Here is a 14016-nt window from a genome sequence, read left to right on the forward strand (position 1 = left end):
CATGGTCTTCATGACATTGTGTCTTCAACTAGCAGTGCATGTGTGTTCAAGTGGGATTTCCCAGAGCAGCTGCCTTCCACCACAGCACATCTCCAGCCCCAGCAAGCCTCTCTCTAGCAAATAACAGCATTTCCCATCAGTAAAGCATCATGGAGAGGAAGAGACACAAAAGCAGAAGCAGTGTTACCATTGTGGAGCCTTTTGGGGGTCAGGCAGTGCCTGGCAGTGCTGGGAGCTGCACTCCAGGCCAGCCAGAGCCTTCATCAGCCTTGAGGAGGTGCCCAAGTGGAGCCGTGTGTGTGAGCTGGCCAGGGGAGAAAGGATCTGCTCATTTGCATGACTCCTTCTAAGCTTTTTTTAACACAAAATTTGAGGATTGATGAGGTTTGGCACAGGCATCTCTATATATCAAAACAAGAAACTCCCCACAGTGTGATTTTAGTCATGGCTGTAGCAGAGAGTACTGCAATCCTAATTCCTGAAAAAGAAAGGGACATTTTGTATCAGTCTTTTTGTTGGGTTTTGAGGATTTTTTTTTTGAGAAAAGCCCATTTTTCTCTGTAACAGAGGCTGGATCTTTTTGTGTCCCTTTCTCTTAATGATTTAGGAAAAGGAGGGCACAGCTACCAATACTGCCCTCAATTCATGTTAACTCTTCCATCAAAATGGAAGCTTTAATAAAAAAAAAAATCTAAAAAGGGGAAAAAAGCTAAGCCTTTTCCCTAGGTCAAACACTTACTGCATTTCTGGCAGGTTTCTTCCCTTTTTTTGTCACCATGATGTGGAATTTCTTCCATCACAGCCTGTTTAACACTCAGCTCCCCCATCCATTTCGTCTCTGTAGACTATAAACAGCAACTCAGAATAAAAATACAGCTGAGCTGACAGTCAGGGAGCATCTCCTGCCTGGCAGCAATCCTGGCTGGTAGTGGTGTCCATCCCTGAGATGGAGAGAGGACACCTGGGCTGCAGCAAGCTCCCCACATCCCCACTCACAGGGGATTCCTGCAGACTCCCAAGTCCTGGCGCTGCTTTAACCCGTTCTTTCCCGTTTCTCTCGGCTCTCCTGCAGGCCCCAACGCTTTCACGGAGGCGGTGGCGTACATCCAGACCCAGTACGAGAGCAAGAACAAGTCTGCCAACAAGGAGATCTACACTCACATCACCTGCGCCACCGACACCAACAACATCCAGTTCGTCTTCGACGCCGTCACGGATGTCATCATCGCCAACAACCTGCGGGGGTGTGGACTCTACTGAAGCTCCCTCCTCCCCGGGCACCCGCCCGGAGCATCCTCCGGTGCCGCGGACAGGTCCTCCCTTTCCTTGTTTTTTCCTCCTCAGAAGATGACAAGGAAGAAATACATAATTCCCTCCTCCCGTCCCAGAAAACTCTGCAGCAAGTTCTGCTTTCCCCAGACCCGTTTTATTTTATTTTGGCTCATTTTTGGTTCATTCCCTTGCTGCCCCGTTCTACTCCTCCGTTCCAATTCACAGTGTCGTGCAGGGAGCTAACGCATTTCCCACAAAGTGCATTTCAACTGCCAAAAGACAAAAATACTTCAGTTTTAAAGAGAGAAAAAAATCAAAGCCTTAAAATACTGGTCAGGAACAGTGTAGTTTGGAACCAAAACTTTTTTTTTTTTTTGCTTGAAAATTAAGGGATATTGTTCATTCTCCTGGTTATTTGCCTTTTTTTTTTTTAAACACTATTCCTTTGGGAAGTGCTAAATACAACCTGCTCATTTTGAGGGTACCTTACAGCTCCAGTTCTGACCCAAAGCTGGAGGGTTTGGTGTTGAATGCAGCCACCATAGCTTGGATTTGTACATTCTCCTTTTTTCCAGCTATTTGAACAAGTAAAACAGCCATATCGAGTTCAGCTGGTGTCTGAGTAACAGGGACACAGTAACAAAGCCTACTAAGCCTTGTCTAAAAGCATTCATTACTGGTAGCAGTTTTACCTCAAGTTTTTCAAAATTAATGATAAAATTTATCTAGTGGTTGCTGTAACCCATTTCTGAGGCACTTCCATGGAGGCCATGGAGGCACTGGGCTGGGACCCCTGGAGTGTAGGCAGTGAAGATGCCCTGGGAATGGTGTCCTGATGGAGACTCCACACTCAGTGGCATCCTGACAAGGAATCCAGCCTGGGGACCTTTCCCACAGCACCTCCCAGCCTTAGTGATTGAGCAGAGGTGATGCTCCTGCACACATGCAGCATCACTTTCCAAACTTCAGCCTTTACATGCTGGGGTGCACGAAAAATATTGAGCCCTGGCTTCCTGTAGGCAGAGTCTGACATTCAAGTGCCTGAGATGGGGAAAGGTGCTTTGGGAAACCTCCCTGTGTTTGGGTAGCAGCAAAGTGTGCAAGAACCTCGTGACCCTTCATTGCCCCTTGGGCACCTAAACCCCTTGAGAAGCCCAGCCTTGTGTTCTGAGCCTCCTTGGCTGAGCACAAGCCAGTGGCTTTCCTGTGTCACCTCCTGCCTGAGCATCCCAGATTGACAGCTCCAGGGTTGGTGTCTCCAGTCAGGGCATTCTTTAGCAGTATCTATATTGAGGTGGATGGTTAACACTGGCAAAGGAGAGCTCAGGGAGCTGATTTGAGCCAAGTGATGGAGTAGGAAAGAAAAGTGCAAGGAAAGGAAGAAGGAAGGGCAGGGGAGAGGAGTGGGAAGGGCGAGGGTAGCACCCAGCACAGCAAAACTGGGGGCTCAGAGAGGACAAATGGAGGTGGGCTGAGGTACATGTGGCCACCACCAAGAACTCTGGGTGCTGCTGAGCTGAAGGCAGAAGGGAATGTGAGAGGTGGGTGTCACCTCTGTGGACATGGAGGGACTCTTACAAGTCCACCCCAAAAGCTAGTTTATTGTCTGGGTGAGACAGCCACCTCTGAGGTCCCACTCAGGGCCCACCTCACCTGGGGGCAGGTGGGCAATGTTAATCCTTGCCTTTTCTCTGCCTCTCTTAGAAGTCCATTATCTTGAAAAACACGCAGGCTAGCCACAAGTTCAGTGTCCTCTCTTGGGAGCCTGATCTAGGATTGGTTTCAGGTCTCAGGAGGTCTCTGCAGGGCTGTGGTTGAGAGGGACAAGATCTCTACTCCCTGTGCCCATTTAGGAGAGATGGTGTGAGAGCAGCCCGGAGCAGCACAGCCCGAGGGGAGGGCCCAGGTGAGCGTCAGTGTGCAGGAGGCAGTGACAGGAGCACATATGGTGGCACAGGAGGGAGAGGACAGTGGGAGAGGCTTAGGGAACATTTTGGGAGAGAAGCTGCTGAAGGGAGACGAGGCAGATTGAGACAGCAGGGAGGATGGGAAGAGAAGGGCACCTGGGAGCCAGAGGAGAGTCGCCATCAGGGGCTGTGCTCTGCTAGGACAGTGTTTGTGACAAATCCCCAGCCAGGGATGTGAGCACCCTGAGGCAAGCAGGGAGGGCCTGCAGAGGAAAACGAGGTGTCTGTCACCCATCCAAGCAGCTGCAGCCCGGCATGGCTGGTAGCTGTCAGTAACCCCTAGAGAGCATTAAATGATGCATTTACTATTGTACAGCAAGGACCTGCTGCTGCTCTGCTGGGCACTAACAGCAATAACACAACTCCCTGCCTCCCCTGCTCTGGCACAAGCCAGCAGCCACCTTTCTCTTCACCATCTCGGCCTTAAAATGCCTCCAATGACATTGGCTCCTGCAAAGAGCTGGCCAGCAAAACCAGGAGCTCCTCTCTGCTTCTCATGCCACAGCCCACCCACACATCTGTCTGAGCCCCAGCAGCAGCACCCAGCATCTCGTGGGTGTTGTGTCAAACCCAGGGCAGAAAAACCACACATTGGCTACATTTGGTACTTAACCTGTGTAACCACTGGACCCAAAGTAATGATGGCTGGTGCTGGCAGGGATGCAGGTCTTTATTAAGCTCTGTAAGAAGACTTTGATCAGAAGCACTGGAGTTTTGGAGATTTTCTCTTCCTACCCCTCCCCTTGCTGTGAATGATGTTTTATCCAAGCAAATAAGTAACAGAAGCTGTTCCCAGGGAAGGCAGCACCACACCAAGGCTTTGTGAACTCCTAGCATAAAGCAAACAGGAATATTTTTGGTAAAGACAATTTAAATTAATTCAACTCCAAACTGCCAAATGCAGTCAAGTGGCCAGTGCTGGCTCAGTGCACTTTACCACTCTCCAGGCTGGATTCAGTTAACCCATTCCCAACTTTGCCAGTTGGGAGGTCCAAGCCCCCTCTGCAGCTCCAGCAGGTCGCTGGCACATTGGTGACCATCAACAGCTGGTGCCCCATGGGGAGACAAGGACAAAAAGCAGAGGAAATGTTGCCACACAAAGCCTCTTCTTTCATTTTCTTTGGCATATTGTGTGTCTAAAGCTTCATCTCAGTTGCTGCTGCTGACATTCCCTCCCTCACACGAGTGTCATGAGGATTCACTGACAAATGCTGGAAACAGCCTTTGGAAGATGAAATGCTTCCAGTGTTAAACACTACAATTTCTCCTGCTTGATGGCCACGTACAGATTTGTGTCTCCAGAACGCCTGCCAAATTATTACTCACTGCTGGCTTCTGCATCCTCCAAAGCCCTTCCTGACAAATGTGCCTTCCACAAGCAATCTTTTGCCCCGTGCTTTTTCTAAACACCAGCAATTCTTGCAGCAGTTGCTTAAAAAGTACCTTGAAATGCATTGCCTGCTTTCAAAAGCCTTTTCTTAACTGCCCCTTGTGCTTTGCAATTGCCATACTCTGAATCCAGACCCGTGGAGATCCAGAGCTGTATTTCATTTGCAGTCTCCACATAGCAGGGATATTGCAACTGGTACAGTTGCATCAGAAATCCTACCAGGGCATGGAGGATAGATTTTAAAAGCACAAAATTGAAACAGCTATGTATCCACCCTGCTGCCCTTCAAAGCTAATGTGGAAATCTGCAAAAAAAAAAAAGCCCTTTTTGGTATGCAGAAGGTTTTTTTTAACGACTCAGATCACTGTTCCAGCAACAGAAGCATCCGAAGGGGTGTCAGCATTGAAAGCAGCATTAGCAACTCATGATGAGCTTCAGACAGCAGCAAAAAGAAACAAGGAAGCTCCCTGTCGGCTTGCTTCGTAGTCAATGACAGGGTCGGTTGTGGAGCCATGAGACCACAAAAATGCAAATAGCTTCTTTATTTAAACAACAATTTCAATGAAATAGAGAAACCCGTACAGGCAAAGTCTTGCAGCGCTGCCGGGCTGAGCTGCAGAGCCATTGGGAGGATGCGGTAGCTGGGCTGGCTGGGAGAACGAGCAATAACCACGCTCTGGGAAAGCACACACTAAAATCCAGCCCCAGACTGCCAAAGGCAGATTTTAATGTTGCATACAGAAGTGGCACACAGTCTGTTTCTCAGAGGGGGCCGGAGGAGCCCGGCGGAGCGGCAGGACAGCGGGAGCGCTCGGCGCGGCCATCTGGCCCTGCCGTCTGCGGAGCATCCCTGCTGCCCTGCGCCCGCACGGCCACAGCCCTGCTGCTGCCCGCTCGCTCTTCCAAATGCATCTCTCTCAGGAGCTCTGTACCGGAATTAGCTCCTAGCCTTCAGCCAGCTTTCCTGGGTGGCCGGCCAGCCTGTCCCTCCATGGAGGGGAGAGCAGCCTCAGGAGGAGCCCGCCGTGCCTCCTCTGCTGATGTGATTTTGTTTTACAGGACACTAAGTATTAATGAGGGCAATCTTTAATGTCTGTTAAAATATATCTGATGGGTTTAATCTATCATGGCATGAGCCCAGTGCTTGTCTGCAAGGGAACAGACCTTGTTCTCAGTCCAGGAGTGCAATCTCCAAGAGGTCAGGATGTGATATAGAAGATGTCGTTTTGCCAGAAGGTCCTGTGTGCCCAGCCTCACTACACAGCTCAACAAGGCAGACATTGCCGCTGGGGGGATTTGCAGTCAGTCCTGGGATAGGGACCAACCCTGCACTGTTAGTTTGTGTTACATGTCCCAAGCTTCTTGTGGTCACAAAGTCTCCTGGCACCAGGGAGTTGCTGAGTTCCTGGGAAGAAGGCTGACCATCTGTCAAGTGAGTTAGGGAAGCTTATTTTCAGTGTGCTTGGGTGTTTTCATGTCTTGAGGCTTTCCACCAAAAACTCCACAACCATTTCCAAGGAGACTAAAACACTCATTAGTGATCTGACACTGGACACATCAAGGTCAGTAGAAATGGTGTTACTGAGCATCACCCTGAGCACCCAGACCCATCACTCACTTGTATCCTCAGTGCACACATGAGAAAGCAGAGATGTGGTCCAAGTGGCACAAAATTGCAGACCATGGTCTTGCCTCTACCTCCCTACAGGAAAGAGCAGGCAAGCACACCCCGAGGCTCCTGAGACTTGAGGGTACCGTGTCATTTCTGAGCTCCAGCACTGGCACAAGATAATTGATGCTGACAGATATAGGTACATGACCTATATAGTTAGACTGAGAATGTGGCTATGGGAAGGGACTTTGCACAGGACCACTCATGCCCCAACCAGCAGTCTGTGAGAGCTTTATTTGTGTGCAAACACAAGCAAGTGCAACCCTTAAACACCAATGCCTTAGTGAGAGGAGGACCAAAGCCTCCAGCTGGTACCCTGCAGGCAGAGGGAGAGGGAGCTGGATTCCAGAAACAGCCCCATCTCCCCGGAGGGCAGCTCTGTTCATGGACACAGTGCAGTAGGCACAGGGAGGAGAGACCAGGAGAAGAGAGAGAGGGGCTGGGAGCTGGCTGGATGCTCACTGCCCCACGCCCTCTTCCACCCCGTGTCTTGGAAGTTAAGACCCAGTCCTGACTGTAGTGCAGGCAAACAGCTCCAGAGCTAAAGCCACTGCTCCAGGTGGGGAGAAGAGATCATGGCAGGTAAAACACCATTTTCAGCAGTGCCTGACTCTCACCAGCTTTTCCAGTGCTGGACTGAGCCGGTGGTGCTGGGCAAGCAGATAGGGTTGCTTAAGCACCAGCCATGGCCCTGTTAATTAGTCCAGTCCCTAATTTGTGCTCCTCAGCCCTATTTCCCTGCTCCTTTTTCCCACTTCAGCTCGACAAGGGAGGAGCGACCATCACCCTGCCTCTGGGCTCCCTGCTCCCCATCACATTTCCCAAAGGATCGCCGGAGGCCGTCACCATTTTCCTTTTGCTGGTTTCCCGCTGATTCATTTCTCCTGCATGTTTGATGGCCCAAACTGTATTAACTGTAATTTTGTACGAAGAGTGACTGTCCATTGGTTTAATAGAGCGTTAGTTATTGTAATAATTTATTGGCTGTTGGTAATGTATTTATTAGTTACAAAATGTTAATAAAGTGCCAGCTCTTTTCTAGTGTGAGAGTGGTTTTATTGTGTCTCCCTTGAGCGTGTCCAGCTTCTCGAACTTGTTATTTAACCTTATGGCTACTCCACAAGCACTTGCACAACACACAGCACCAGCTGTCTGCCAGAGCCTCATTCACCTGGAAATAAGGAATTTGAAAAGGATATAACCAAAAGATACTTCATTTTATGTAAGTATTTGGCTGGAATTTTTCTTCCTTTGCTCACCAGAGGCAGCAGCAGAGCAGAGCATCCTTGCTGCCCGACTGTTTCCTCCACCACATCAGTTACAAATCCTTCACAAGTCACAAGCTTTGCTTTTCCACAGTCTCTTTGTGTGAGCACAGTCAGAAGACCCATTGCTGGTTCAATTCAGTAGATGTGTTCTCCTCCTTGCAGCAGCACAAAACACGGAGCATCCCTCCCTTTAAAACAATGCTTGAGCCAGTTTGTTCTTTTACGTTTATACTAAAGATCTTCCATTATTTGGAGCATAATATAGAAGTAAACAACTTGAAGAAACTGAGAGAAAATTTTCTATAAACCTCAGCAAAGGAAAGTGAACCATTGCTCCAACTTGACTTCACCAACTTCCAGTGATGTGGCTTCAGCTGGACCCATTCTCAGACAGGAATTCCTACATGGCCCATCCTACGAATCAGACAGAACTACAGGCCAGCCTTGAGAAAAGCAAATGGCTGAGAGGGAAAGGATTTTGCTTTGTGTATTGGGGATTTTTAAAACTTCCCGCAGGACACCATCCTGCTCAGATTCTGCCTGGGTGTTCAGAATCCTGAGGTCATCAGGGTTATTTTACCTGAACGGAAATTCTCATTTCACTGGGCAGAAGCTTTATTTCAGCTGCTTTTCCACCAATACCATCACTTCTTTATTTAAATATAATACATATATGGACACCATCAGAGATGAACAAGGAAAAGCCCATCCTGATACTCCATGAAAATCTCAAGACCCAGCAATTTCGCAACAGCCACAAGTCAAGAACCACCACATCCTTTTGTGGCATTTTCTAGTTTCCCTATGAATAAGGCCCTTTTTTTATTTCAAGATAAGGATCAAATTGAAGTCCCAAGGCTTTGGGAAGCGCCTGCTTGGCATCCCCAGCTACTCTTTGTGAAGGAACCGACAGTGCAATCGCGGAGCCTTTCAAGATGAAATCAGACAGCTGCTAAATTTTGCATGCAGGAGCTACCATTGAAGTGGAGCTAATAAAATGACTCACTAATAAAACATTCATGGAAAACTGCAAAATGTGCAATTGGGTCATCATTTCATTAGCAAACACGTGTGTTCTCACAAATCTTCAGTGAGTCTGGAGCCCCTTTTGCTGCACCTCCAAAAAAAGGAGCTGTGGGGGGACGTTGTGGGGACATTTGCTGTAGGAGGGTTCCCCTCCCACTGCAGAGCCTCCTGTGTACACACCTTTCCAGGAGATTTCCACAAGGATTTTGTGAGCAGCTGTGTCCCCGTGTGAGCTTGAGGCAGTGGAGCCAGAACTGGGGGACTCGGCCCCAGAGGGGGTTACAGGGAGGGGCAGCAGCTTCAGACTTCACCAAGCCCTGGGTTTGCACCAGAATCTGCAAGTTCAGTAGAAATGAGGTGGGTACAAACAATGAAAGGGACACAGGGACCTCCTGAATCATTCCCCAAAACTGTCAGTGGACCAGCAGGGAATGGCTTTCTGGTGATTCTAAGAGCAAGTTAATGATGGAGAAAATGCTTGGGAGCTCTTGGAGGGCCAGATCTGTCCTGTCCAGTGGCACCTTCACACTAACAGTGAGTGCATGCACCTGCATGGGAACACCTGCTCTGTGGGGCCCTGTGGCAGCCCATGGGGCACAAGACAACCTCACTTCACCTCCTCCTGTCCTGCTGTCTGCTCTCCACTTCTTAAGAAATTTTGGTAGCATAGGGGAAAAATGACTGTTTATAGGTTTTATCCACATGTAAATGGAAAAAAAAATAGGGAAAAAACCCAACAAATCTACAGCTTTTAGAAATTTACCCTTATGCTCCTACCAAAGCTTTTCCAAGCTTAAATTCCCCCTGGAGAAGCCTACAAGCCCAGAACTCTCAGGAGAGCTGGGAAATGGGCTGGCAGAGGCACCTGTACTGGTTACCACCTTGGGATTATGCAGGTTACCTCCTTGGGATTTCTTAGGAGCAACCCAGCCAGCACAGGTATTTTCAAAGCTGAGCAGAAGATTTTTCCAGGGACAGGACTTGCCCCAACCTCTGGGCAATACCTTGGCACTGGTCTCACCTCAATGACACCACTCAGTGCCAAGTACCCTTCCAGGCAGATCCATAGGACCACTCTGGGATGGCCAAAGTCCCCTCCATCCCAGTTCCCATACCCAGTGTGTCTGAGCTGCTGGCTGATGCTGTCTGTCCATCCTTTATTTGGGCTCTCCAAAGGATGCCTCAGTCCCTGAAGAGAGACAGGACCCCTCCCCTACTCCTTTGGTGAGGCAGGGGAGGAGCAAATTACTTTCCTGCTCTTCCTTGAGGTTTCAAGTGTCTGCCCTGCCAGAGTGGCCCCACAGGGATGTGGGGGAGGATCAGCTGCAGCCCCACACCTGCCCTGGCCTCCAGCCCAAGAGGAGCACAATACTTCATTTCTTCCACCTTTGTAACCAGCTCAAATTTACCACTGTCTTATTGCAGAGATTTTTTTTGCCTTCTAACCATTTCAGTTCACAAGAAATGTTCTTCTCTCCTCTAACTCTCTGTCTTTGCCTTCCTCTCTCCCCTCTCCTCCCTCTGTGCTCCCCTTTGCAGAACCGCATGCACGAATCTCTCATGCTCTTCGACTCCATCTGTAACAACAAATTCTTCATCGATACCTCCATCATTCTCTTCCTCAACAAGAAAGACCTATTTGCTGAGAAGATTAAGAAGTCACCTCTGACCATCTGCTTCCCTGAGTACACAGGTAGGTCCTGGGGCTGACACGGCACAGCCGCTGTGACACCCACCCTGCGCCACGGGGGCTGGGGGGACAGAGGGGACAGGGCGCCTTTGGGGGTGCAAAAATCACTGCAAAAGCACCTCACGAGCTGTGATGCAGCTCCAGCACGCCACTCGTGGGCTGGGGCTGTGTCCTGGGTGGAGCAGTTCTTGTGGCAGAGGTGCCTGAGCAGCTGGTGGGACAGAGAGGAGGTCAAGACGAATGGAGAGGAGCTGAAATGAGCCTGGACACAGGGAGCTGTGGAAAGAAGAAGACTTGGCAGGAGCTGACTGGCCACCACTGGAGCCATCCTGTTTGCTGGTGGCTCTGGGAAGCTCCTGCAAGAGGAGCTAAGACTTGTGGTTCTCCAGGCTGCATCCTGCCAGGATTGCCTTCACGCTGGGTGTGGCTGGGGAGGAAAGAGCCCCTTTACAGCAGGAATCTGTGGAACCACAAGAGAATCATCCATTTTGTAGTGAAACTAACAAGGCCTGGGGAAAAGGATAAATAACCAAGAAGATGGGCAAGAATAGATACTTTGGAATTCTCTAAGGGAAAGAAAAAAGCCAGTTTAAATTCAGACTCCAGCATCCCCTACAGATACTGAGGTGTCTCTGAACTGTTCCACCCAGAGCACATCCATCCTGGATGCCAAACCCTGGGGACAAGGGAGTCCCCCAGCAAGATGGCACCCATTCCCCTACGGCATAAGTGCACCAGCATTTCCACCAGAGGCATTCAGCCTTCTCCATCCTGAAGGCAGCAGCACTTTTCTCACAGCCACCTGGTGGAACAAACCAGAGTATCCCACATGCAGCCCCCTGGCACAGCCAGGCTGCCCCATGGAGGGGCACAGCCCGGGGGCACCGGCCCAGCTTCGCTCTCCTTCGGCCACCCACTGCATCAGCAAGGAGGGGAACCGGCGAGCTGGGAAAGGAAAATAAATCTCCAGATAATAGCAGCTCTTGCAAAGGCGATTTCAGGGGCGTAACTCAGCTTTGTGGCTTCCCGCGAGGGGCCGGCACAGCCTCTCTCGCTGCCATAAGCAGCTTAATGCAATAATGCACATTTTTCAGCTCAAACATCTGGCGCCTCTCCAGCCCACCTTCCCAAAGCAAACCTCCCAGTCACGGAGCCGGCTGGCAGCACGTGTGTCCCCACACGGCTCCTGGGCCACCACCGCTCCAGAGGGGCACAGAGGGGCACAGCCAGGGCCCATGGGGGCGTTGGGGTGGCCACCAACTCTCCTGGCCATCCCCCCCTTGCCTGGCCCGGGCAGACCTTTCCCCCCAGGCACAGCTGGGGGGTCCTGCCCGTCCTGGGGAAAGGGCAAGGGCAGAGCGGGCAAAGAGCAACACCTGGGAAGGAGGAGCCCTCGGCAGGGCTGAGGTGTGATGGGTGTACCGGGAAATGGGGCAGAGGGGGAGCAAAAGGGTAACGGGGGTGGAAAGGAGGGAGATGGGAGGGAAATGGGCCCTGCTGAGGGGTGAAGGGTTGGGGGGGGGTGAAAAGGAATCGTTTTGCCCGTTTCTGTTCTAATGAAAGCCCTTGGCAAGCAGCACGGGCCAGCTGTGGCCAGGTGTGGTTCCCTCAGCCCTGACCCCCGCTCTGCCCGCAGGTCCCAACACCTACGAGGATGCGGCCGCCTACATCCAAGCACAATTCGAGAGCAAAAACCGCTCCCCCAACAAGGAGATTTACTGCCACATGACGTGTGCCACAGACACGAACAACATCCAGGTGGTTTTTGACGCCGTCACCGACATCATCATTGCCAACAACCTGCGGGGCTGCGGCTTGTACTGACCCCGCCGGCGCACAGCGACTGCTTGGGTGGCGATCCCGGCGCCAGGAGAGAAAAGAAACATAAAAATAACAACAACAACAACGAAAAACAAACCCCAAAGCAACCACACACAGACACACAGACACACACGCGCGCGGGAAAAAAAAAATTAAAAAAAAGAAACGAAAAAAACAGATTGAAGGAGAGAAAAAAAATGTCATCATAATCATGTGAGTTGGTAAATAAAAAGGCATAAGGAAAAATTATATATATACGTATATATATATATAAAAATCCACACCCACCTTTTTAGTTTGCTTTTTTGAACCCCCTTATCCCATCAGGCTCCTCCCTCCGGCCCCCAGTGTCCCAACCTGGGGACACCCCGGGGGTCAGGGGGGCTCTGCCCGGCCCAGCATCCCAAAAATTCCCCCGGTACCAGGCAGGGAAGGGGGAAAGGGCAGCGCCCGGCTCACTCTGGGCACGGGCTTCTCCTCCCAGCAGTTATTTGACCATGGGCTGCTATTTTTTAATTATTATTATTATAATTCGTTATTGTGGGTTGGCTTTATAAATTATCATTATTGTTATTATTATTTTGGGGTTTTTTTTCCAGTATGGGTAAGGCCGGGCTGCCCCTGTCTGTCTCCGGCCCTGCTGCCACCCTCAGAAACAAAAAGATTTTTCTTTAATTTCTTTTTTTTTCTTTTATTTTTTTAAAGAAAGAGGGAAAAAATTGAAAACTGCCCCCGGCCACATGTCACAGCTAAAAAGGGAAACAACAAGCAGATCTTCTCCCATTTCCCACCCTGACTGTTTGGGGGGAAGGCTGCAGTGGGGGCATCCTGCTCCCTTCCCAGGGTTTCAGGGAGGTTTAGGGCAGATTTTTGAATTCTCACAGCAATTCAGGCCAAAGCCCTCACCAGCCGCTGCCGGAGGGTTTTTCCCATTTTTTCCCTCCTGGTTTAACATCTCCCTGCTCCCGGTCACTGCTCACTCTCCAGGTCCGTATCCAAAAGCACAGCTCGGCCCCCCCACCAGAGTCCCCCCTCATCCCTCCTTCAGGGCCGACCAGGGACGTCAGGGAGGGCTATACAAATATATATATATTATTTTATTTTTGTTTAGAGTATTTTTTTGTTTTCGTTTTGTTATTTTTAACTCTTTCCAGTGAATGCTTTTTTGTGCTGCTTTTCTCTCCCCCTCTCCTGCCCCAGTCCTCTCTCCCTTTTAGTGAATGGTGTTTTCTCTCTCATGTGGGGATGTTTGTGCTGCAAAATAAGAAAAAAGGAAAAAAAAAAAGCAAAAAAATCTTAAAAAAACAAACTTAAAAAAAAGCAAGAATGAAAATAATTTAAAAATTTTAAAAAACACACACAAAACCACAAAAAAATAATTAAAAAAATAAAAAAAAAATAAAAAAACAAAAATCGAATGTAGTGTTTACATTGAAGCCACCGTTTTCATGACCAATCCCTTGTCATTTCTACTTTGATTAGTAACCAGACGTCTTCACGGTTTCACTTTTACGAGTTACCTTTGCTGAAGAAGAGCAGTCACACCTGTTCAAAAGAAAATGAATAAATAAAGATGAAACTTAAAAAAAGATATTATATATATATATATATAAAAAGCGCCAGGTCTTTCTAAGCCTTTCTATTACCAATCAGTGAGGTTTCTGTGATATATTACACACTGCCAATCTCTTTCTCTGACTAATGGAAAAATTCATGTGTAGCTCAATAAAGAGAATGTTTGTCTGTAGCCCGGGCTCTCCCTCCCGTGCCTCCGCCTCCTTCTTTCCCCCCGCGCCTGCCTGCCTCCCAAAGAGAGGAAGAAGAAATGCCAAAAATCACATTTTGGGGGGATTTGATGCTGGTAGCAGAGGGAGAAGGGAACTATGGATTGGTGTAAATCTTAGGAAGCT

General features: G+C 49.4%; 1 protein-coding gene across 2 annotated transcripts in view; it reads left to right on the forward strand.

Annotated features, from left to right (window-relative positions):
- GNAO1 (G protein subunit alpha o1) overlaps positions 1-13853 on the forward strand; it is a 141215-nt gene extending 127362 nt beyond the window's left edge. Inside the window, exons 7-8 of one of the 2 annotated variants that reach the window (XM_014880836.2) lie at positions 10135-10288; positions 11922-13853. In XM_014880836.2, coding sequence (XP_014736322.1) covers positions 10135-10288; positions 11922-12109 — 342 coding nt within the window. In that variant the 3' untranslated portion in view covers positions 12110-13853. Of the gene's footprint in view, positions 1-1072; positions 7346-10134; positions 10289-11921 lie in introns of those variants that run through there. The other variant, XM_014880835.2, reaches the window with a different exon arrangement.
- The last annotated feature ends 163 nt before the right edge of the window (positions 13854-14016 follow it).

Source organism: Sturnus vulgaris, chromosome 12 (assembly GCF_052056855.1).
Source record: "Sturnus vulgaris isolate bStuVul1 chromosome 12, bStuVul1.hap1, whole genome shotgun sequence".
NCBI classification, from domain to species: domain Eukaryota; kingdom Metazoa; phylum Chordata; class Aves; order Passeriformes; family Sturnidae; genus Sturnus; species Sturnus vulgaris.